Source organism: Takifugu rubripes, chromosome 3, assembly GCF_901000725.2.
Source record: "Takifugu rubripes chromosome 3, fTakRub1.2, whole genome shotgun sequence".
Taxonomy (NCBI): domain Eukaryota; kingdom Metazoa; phylum Chordata; class Actinopteri; order Tetraodontiformes; family Tetraodontidae; genus Takifugu; species Takifugu rubripes.
The window spans coordinates 5,947,445-5,955,880 of record NC_042287.1 but is presented as its reverse complement, the minus strand read 5'-3'; the positions used below and the strand labels follow the sequence as shown (position 1 = coordinate 5,955,880).

The window sequence follows — 8,436 nt, the reverse complement described above, 5'->3', positions numbered from 1 at the left end:
GGACCTTCTCGTTGGATGGCTCGGTATCCCAGAAGTGTAACTGACACTCTTTTAATTGTGCGTTCCTTTAATGTTGGAACAGAATTTCGTTTTTAAGAAAATGTGCTCCAAAGTTTTGATTTTCATAGCACGCTACAGCTGATTTGCTCCAGTGGAATGAAGACTATTTTAGAAGAGTCACAGCTAAGCATTTACCAGCCTCTCCAAGCTCTGCTCACTCATCTGCTGGTGGCCATTAGTCCCAGTTTCCCACACTTCCTCTCGAGAAAGGTGAAGGCTCTGGCGGTGTGGTAAACATGCTCTAAATGCTCAGGGTGGTCAGACCCGTTGCGGTTCTGAATTGTCGTCGGCCTGACCGGAGCTTTCCCTCTCAGAATCCAAAGGACATGTTGTACCTTGGAAACAAATTAGAAAAACTCTTTTCAGCACGCCGGATTATTGTAATGGTGCGTTTACAGGTCTTAGTAAGAAAATGAGTCACACAATTTCAGCTAACAGGGAGAGGATGGAACACATTACACGTGGGCTCAAATCACCACACTGGCTTCCTGTGTGCCAATGATTCAACTTCAACTTTTCTACCTGTCTATAAAGCACTGAAGGGTCTTGGGCCTACACACACTCCAGATTTACTGGTACAATATGAAACATCAGGACCCCTCAGGTCCTCAGGAGGAGGTTTACTCCGCTCTGACACTCAATTGTTTGAAATCATTCAAATAGAGCTTTTGTATTATATTTTTTTCTTGTCATTCTATCTGCTTTGTTCTAATGTATCTCTATATTTATGTTCTACCTTGTAAAACACTAGGAATGGCCTTGAGACTGAATATTAATAACTTGTCTTGGAAAGATCAGTCAGAAATTTCAACAAGCATTGTGAGAATAACTTTTTATATCATAACTACACCACTCACCTTCATTCATTGCCTATACTCTAGGGTGAGTCAGTGAAATAATGAACTTAGCAAATAATCTTGATTCAGAAATGTGCTTATTCAAATGTGCAGTGTAGACTTTAGACAGTCAGACAGGCCAGACCTCAGTGAAAACAATAGTGTCATTAAGACCTAATTAACGTAGAGCGGATGAGTGACAGTTCATCACTGCAGTATGAGTTCGGAATCATTCCAAATCAAAAGGGGAAAAATGAGATCAAAGGCTGATCCAACTTCTGTGAGTTTCCTCCTGCCTGAAATGTATCTGAGGAGTACGTATGGCTTCCATGTGCCTGTATGCACTCCCTTTAACCTCTGGGAAGGGGCCTGAAAAGGTTTCTTTGGGTTTCAATGGCATTTCAAACCTTGAGGCAAGGTTTGAAGTGGCAATGGTGGCCCAGCAGTTCTGACTGGATTCAGGTGTGGGAATGGAGGACGAATTCAAAGATCTCCAAACCCAGGAGCATTATGTCTTGATGGTGACAGCCTTCTCAGTGTTATGCATAACTGCCCCTTCTGTCCCTCCCTACTGTCTACAATGCTGCGTGTGCATGTCGCCCAAGGAGAGGAGGTTAGGTGTTATTTTACTGAAGCTTTGTTGTGTTGAGAACAAGCTCTCTCTTTCTGTCTCCACGTGTCATTATCCTGTGGTCAGTTGTAAGATGACTTCTCCCCTCTTCTTCGCCTGCATACCTGATGACAATATTGCTTTCATAGGTTGAGGCACATGTCTGTCATGTCTGTGGAGAAAGAAGCGTCTGGGACTGAAGTGGAAGCTCTGTGGGGCTCAGCAGAGATCTTCTTTCCCATCCTTGGTGAAAGAAGATCCTTTCCACAGGACCGGTTGCGGATCGGTGCTGGTATTCCGGTGTCTGCCATCTTGGTAGTCACGTGTATGTGTTGTTAGTGTCCAGGTGTTGGAGAACGTAGAGCCAGAGCCACCATTTCAGGCAAACCGGTGGGGTCCACTGTGTCTGGAGCCATGGAGTTCACTGGTGTGGGTCTTTGGTCATTTCCCATGGTTATGTCTGGGGTTTTTTTGGGAACTAGCACTATAACAAAGGACTTTAAGATTTGGGATTGTTTCCTGTGAGACGAAAACCATTAAAGCTGTCTGTGTACATCTCCACCAGCTGCTGAGCACACCTTCAGGGTGCTTGATGCCACCCTACTGGTTTCAAACGAGTTTTAAAATTTAATACAGCAATTTTTGTTCATCACTTTCTTTATTATGACAGAAAACAGAAGTATTGTAAATGCCAAAAATTGCTTTTAGACTGTGTGTAATTACCAATTAGGCTGTAGTGAGGACCTGCTGGCTCCTGGATCAAAGGCAGTCCCATCAACCAGTTATAAGTGTTGTTTGAAAGAGGTGAAGAAGCCATGACAACCTTGCAAACACCTGAAATGATGGCATCACACATTTGATGGCTGGTCCGCTGAGTCATGTTGTCAACTGTATATCAGCCTGGTGCACTATTCCAGGCATTTTCATTTTTACTTGTCGTTTAGTTTTTGGCAGCACATTAAAAAAACCCACCAACTTTCTCTGAGGCAAAGTGTTGGAGAAGAAATGTATTGTTTCAATAAAGCCATTCCATCATTCCGGGCTCCAGACATGCTGGTTATACCTGAAACCTTTGGAAAAGTTTACACCTGTTTTTTACCTGATAACTTGGTTTCAGACTTCTTTATGCAGTTATTGGATGATAACTATTATTTTCCTTTTGATGGTCCAATTGATGTTGAGCTTCTACTTCTTAGCTTGATTTGTGGGACTGAAAAGCAATCCGAGATTAACAAGCGTCTCGCTATAGTGAAACAGATCAACTCTCTTGTTCCCAGATGTTTTTGAGGCATTTGGAAAAGTGTCACCTTCCTATTTGTCTCTAGAGGAAGAGGCTTTAGTTCAGATTTATAGTCGGGCTTTGCACCCCACCAAGTCTGGAGGTTAATCAATTTTAAAGCTGTCATCCGTGACACTGCTCTCCTGATTCTTGGTAATCAGCTGAGTTATTGTTAGTTCTTTAGCCATGAGAGTCACAGAAAAGAGCTGTTTCATTCCCACAAATCCCCTCACACACTCACCTTCAGGCTCTGAAAGCTAGTTTCAAGGACTACAATATTGAGAATTGTGGAAATGTTCCTTAAAAAAGAATGTTGCCCTCTTCCTTTATAGATAAAAACAAACAGTAGAAAATAAATGATGATGATGATGATGATGATAATGGTGGTGATGATGATGAGGATGATGATGATGATGATGGTGGTGATGATGATGATGATGATGGTGGTGGTGATGATGATGATGGTGGTGGTGGTGGTGATGCTGCTGCTGCTGATAATGACAGTGATAATGATGGTGGTGGTGTTGATGAGGATGATGATGATGATGATGGTGGTGGTGGTGATGATGATGATGATGATGAGGATGAGGATGAGGATGAGGATGATGATGGTAGGGATGATGACGATGATATTGACAATGATGATGATGGTGGTGGTGTTGATGATGATGATGATGATGATGATAATAATCATGGTGCTTCTGCTGCTGCTGATGATGATAGTGATGAGGATGATGATGAGGATGAGGATGAGGATGATGAATAATGATGTTGACACCATTATCAGTGGAACTGGTATTTCCTTCCCCCATCAAACCAATGCTCAGATTCCCTTCCCTGGCCCTGGACCTTCCACTTCTCCCCTCTGGGTCCACTGACATCCTCTCTGTGGTTGACTCAGGGCCTGATCTACTATGTCTACTGTATAAAAACATGCAAAAATTTGATAGCACACAAAGCTGATCGACACACCAGATGGGTGTGGGATTCTGCCTGTTAAATGAGCAAATTAGCTGGTGCAGTGCAGTTAGCATGTTTGCCTTCATGAAGATAAAGATGTATCTAACCAGAATGCGCCCCAATGTGAATCATCAAACCTGAACCTGATTGTGGTCAATTTTTTGGTGCAAACTGCCCCTGTGTAATGCACAAATGGTCCTTTTGGCAAAAAGGAGGCATAGGTGCAATCACAGGCAACAAAGGTAGAGAATCTTCTGTCAGTGAGTCAACAAACTGGGATGGTTGGAAATAAAATAGTAGAGATATATCATTTATCCAGGAATGCCATTTTTGAGCTGCTGGATGACCTCAGGGCTGATTTGGAGAAGGTAACAAAAAGGAGCCATACCTCTTTAGGGATATTTCCGCCTATCACTGCATTTTCTTTCATCTGAATCATTCCGCCGCACCATCACAGTTAGCGCCGGTGTCCTTCAGAGTAGTTTTGTTGGTGTGGCCGTCTCCATGGTTATGGCCGGTTGCACGTGCAAAATCCTCATGTAAATTGGGCAGTCCGCACCACTTTCGTGCCTGTTAAAATTACACAGCAATACACAGATTTTTTTAATTTAATTGCCTGATTTAATGCTCATTATTTGGGTTCACAGTAGATCAGGCCCTCAGTGGATTTTTACAACAAATCTCTATGCAGTCTCCTGGATCCCTAAAATCAAGTCTCATTCTCATGGTCAGCACCCTGGTTGAACTGATCACAAACAGACATACAGGAAATATAAGAGAGCGTGTGCAGAAGCTCTGAGGAATACATGGTCCAGCTTCCATTCCACCGTCATCAACAACAGCCCCAGTAACTCCAAACAACTCTTTTCAACCAAAAATCTCCTTTACACACATACTCCGAGGTCACTAAGGAGAGGTGCAACAAGCATTTTTCAGACAAAACGTTAATAACACGCACTCACACTTCTGGTTTCCACCCTTGGCAACAGCACAGAAACAGCCCTGGCCAGGGTCACCAATCACCTCCTGATGGCAGCAGTAACCAGTTCACCATCTCTACTCATCCTTCTGGACTGTACAGCTGCTTTTGATACAGCTGACCACAACGTCCTCCTCCATCATTTGAAATACACCATTGGACTGTCGGAATATGTACGAAATTGGTTCACATCATACCTGACCAGCAGAACTGAGTATGTCGACCTGGGCAAAGAAAAATTACTCACCCACAACATTTCCTGTGGTGTCCTTCAGGGCTCTGTGCTGGGCCTTACATTGTTCTCCATCTATCTTCTCACCCTGGGCAATGTCATTAGCTAATTAGGAAAATCATTCCATTGGTATGTTGGTGACACACAGCTCTGCCTCAGGACTACCCCCACTTCCTCTGCTCTCCTGCCAATATCCACGCTGACCACCTGCCTGGAGGACATAGAGGTGAGGGTGAAGCTCAACTTCCTACAACTAAACAGTTCGGAAACTGAAGACATCCTATTTGGCTAATCGCATCAACTCCACTCTTCCACCATCACCTACTGCTCAGAACATCTTCCTTTCCACATCTGTCACCAACCGGGGTGATAAAAAGCCACCCAATTGACCTTTGACACCCAGATCCAACACCTATTTATCACCTCAGAAAACTGTCCAACACTCACCCTGGCAGATGAGGAGAACCTCGGCCCTTTTCCTCTGCCCCCTGTCCATCTGAGGGCCCCACTGTCTTTTTAAATTAATTGTAATTGTTATAGTCTCCTCTGTAACATTTTGAGATACATGAGATGAGAAACATGATCTTTGAAAAAGTTCTGAGGTAGCACCAGAATATTTAGAATTACTATTTAGACCTACTGTACATGGCTCATTTATGTTGGCATTATTATAGGATGACACCCCCCCCAGAGAAGAGCTGAGGATGACGACAACGACGACGGCGATGATGATGATGATGATGATGACGATGACGACGACGATGTGGTGAACGATGCTGTTCCTCCCATACCTTCCGTGTGGGCGTTTTGAAAGACTCCTGATGTAGGCTGGGTGTGTGGCTGGATTATTTGCTCAGTACGTTACCCTCCCCTCGGCCCGGCAACACACGCCGCTCCGATCCGACACAAACAGACCTTCCGGCGACGCGAAGAGAAGCGCGGAGAGCTGCAGGAGGACCCCAAGTTGTTGCAAACACGCCAGCAAGTTTCCATTTGATGGTAGATGCGAGCCTGTGAGCGTCGGCGCGGCTGGAAGTATCTGTCCAAACTCTTAAGGTATAGATTCAGCATCATCCTACTCCAACTTCCGTCCAAACCACACTTCGACTGCTTTGCATCTAATAAAATTAAAGTAAGTGAATCTGGCCGTTCTGGGCGCATTTGTAAGTAGAAAGTAGATTTCCATCAGCCCGACCAACTTGTTTGAGGCTTTCTTCCCGGACGCCTGCCTCTGCTGTGTTTGCCAGGGATCTGTTGAAGGATGGAGTGGTATTTCCTGCTGCTGATGCTGAGTTTAACGCCGTCCATCCGTGCTGATTGCTCCCCGCAATGTCAGAAATGCGCGCAGCGGCTCCTGACCAGCAACGCAGCTCCCGGCAGCATGGTGAGAGCAGCCTAATAATAATAATAATAATAATGATAATAATAATAATAATAATAATAATAATAATAATAATAATAATAATAATAATAATAATAATACTCGTCATCTTCATCACAGGTTTTAATCATCATCGCCAATTAGGCTTAATAATGAATGCAAATCCAAAAAACTCTGAAAATGAATCTCTTTTTCTTCTAGTTATGGAAACCATTTGAACTGTAATGATTAAGGCCACGTATGTCCATAGCTTGGCCTCACGCATGTGTGTGCGTGTCTGTCTCCCCCAGTCTTGCAGCGCGGCGTGTGCGGGGCAGTCGTGCGGCCCCGCTCCAGGTCTGGACTTCTCCTCCGAAGCCTCGTCCTCGCTGGAGGAGAGCCAGCAGGCAGACCTGGTAAAACGCTACGGCGGCTTCATCAAGAAGATCGACAAAGTCTTCGTCGGCCCGCCGCACAGCAACTATATTCTGAAGGTCGGCGAACTGGGCAAGAAATACGAGGACCTGTTGAAGAGGCTGCAGGACCGGAGCGCGGAGGAGCCGGAGTTGCCCAGCGGCGCCCCGGGTCAGGCGCATGGTAATGATATGAAACGTTACGGCGGCTTTCTGCGTAAATTCGGTCCCAAGTCAAAGAGGAGTAGTTCACTGGAGCAGAGCAGCCAAATACCCGACGAGCTGCAAAAGCGCTACGGTGGATTCATGAGGAGGGTCCGTCCGAAAATGAACAACCTGAAGTGGGACAAGCGGTACGGGGGCTTTTTGCGTCGCCACTTCAAAATTTCTGTGCGCTCAGCCGAGGATCCATATTTCTAACCTGAGACTCCGGGAAGCGCAGCTTTAGAAACTACTGTACGAACTCCTGATGCGTCTGAATCGCCGTCGTGTATCCACATCTCACATGCCTGCCTGTCTGAATTGTTGCTCCCGCTGAATAAATGCGCTACAGAATGCGTTTGTTCTCGGGATCTGCCTGTGACGCAATAAGATATTACTGTTTAATAAAACTGTGCATTATGTGTGCGTCAATTATTATTTCTATTGCAGCCCTGGTGAAGAGAACTGCGTATTTAGATGTGAATGAATGGAACTGACATCACGACACTTGATAATGTCGTTCACATTACTGTATTTGATCGAGTCGGTTTGAATTTTGAAACTTCAAAAAAATATGACAATAAAAAGACAATTGGCAACATGTAGCAACTGAACTGTGGGAAAAATCTGGCTTTGATTTATGTAAAATTTCCAAATTCACTTATTTTGGACATATCTAAAAGGAAGAAGATGAAGCCCGACAATTAAATCAGCCATTAAATATGCTACTGCGCCACCTGACGGCCAAAGAAGTTACACACGGCCCTTCTGACCAATCTGCGTGTGCACATGGCCACAACGACACTAAGAATATTATTATCTGCCCATGAACCTCAGAAGAGTTTAAACTACCCACGCACAGGCCAACATTTTCCCTCTGATGCCCGCAGCTCCTGTCCAGGTTACTGTTGCTTCCAGAATCTTTAATTCACACCCGGAGGGCGAGCCCTTAACTGTCCGGCCAGAACCAGCTCTTGGTCCAGGTATGGCAGGCTGACCCATTATCTCCACCTCTCTGCACCCTCACATCTGGCGCCACTTTCAGATTTAGCTATTGGGCCAACAGCTCAGTGCCTGATGTATTTATATAGATGATGTGTTAGTTCTCTCGTGTCTGCCTACATCTGCCCTCCTCCTCCTGCCCCTGGCAGGACGATGCATCGAGGTTTGTAAAGGGAGTTTTTCCTGCCCCTGTACTTGTTGTGTGTGTGTGTGTGTGTTAATAAAGGGCAATAGTACTACATTGAAGATTCACCCAACTATTTTCTTCTCAGGATCACCACAGTCAAACCCAGGGTCACAGCTCATCACAAGGGATTTTCACCATTCAGCCACACACTCACGCCTGACAACATGCACTTATTTCACATTTCATTGGAGAGCATGAGGACACTGGAAAACCCTCCCTCCACCCCTTAAAGGGAACTGTAGGCCAAAGCCTTTTGTGGATCCATTTCTACATGGACCGACCTGAAATATATGTTTTCATGACACAAATGAACACAC

The 8,436-nt window shown here is 44.9% G+C and overlaps 1 protein-coding gene across 2 annotated transcripts; it reads left to right on the top strand.

The window, feature by feature from the left end:
- Nucleotides 1-5,681: 5,681 nt before the first annotated feature.
- On the top strand, nucleotides 5,682-7,352 carry pdyn (prodynorphin). Of its 2 annotated transcripts, none has more exons than XM_029834029.1 (3): nucleotides 5,682-6,012; nucleotides 6,204-6,340; nucleotides 6,628-7,352. In XM_029834029.1, exons 2-3 carry the CDS (start codon nucleotides 6,218-6,220, stop codon nucleotides 7,147-7,149), a joined length of 645 nt encoding a protein of 214 aa, XP_029689889.1. In that variant the 5' UTR covers nucleotides 5,682-6,012; nucleotides 6,204-6,217; the 3' UTR covers nucleotides 7,150-7,352. The 2 variants fall into 2 exon arrangements, with proteins under 2 accessions (XP_029689889.1, XP_003963064.1); XM_003963015.3 differs by having other exon boundaries at nucleotides 5,685-6,088.
- Nucleotides 7,353-8,436: the final 1,084 nt, after the last annotated feature.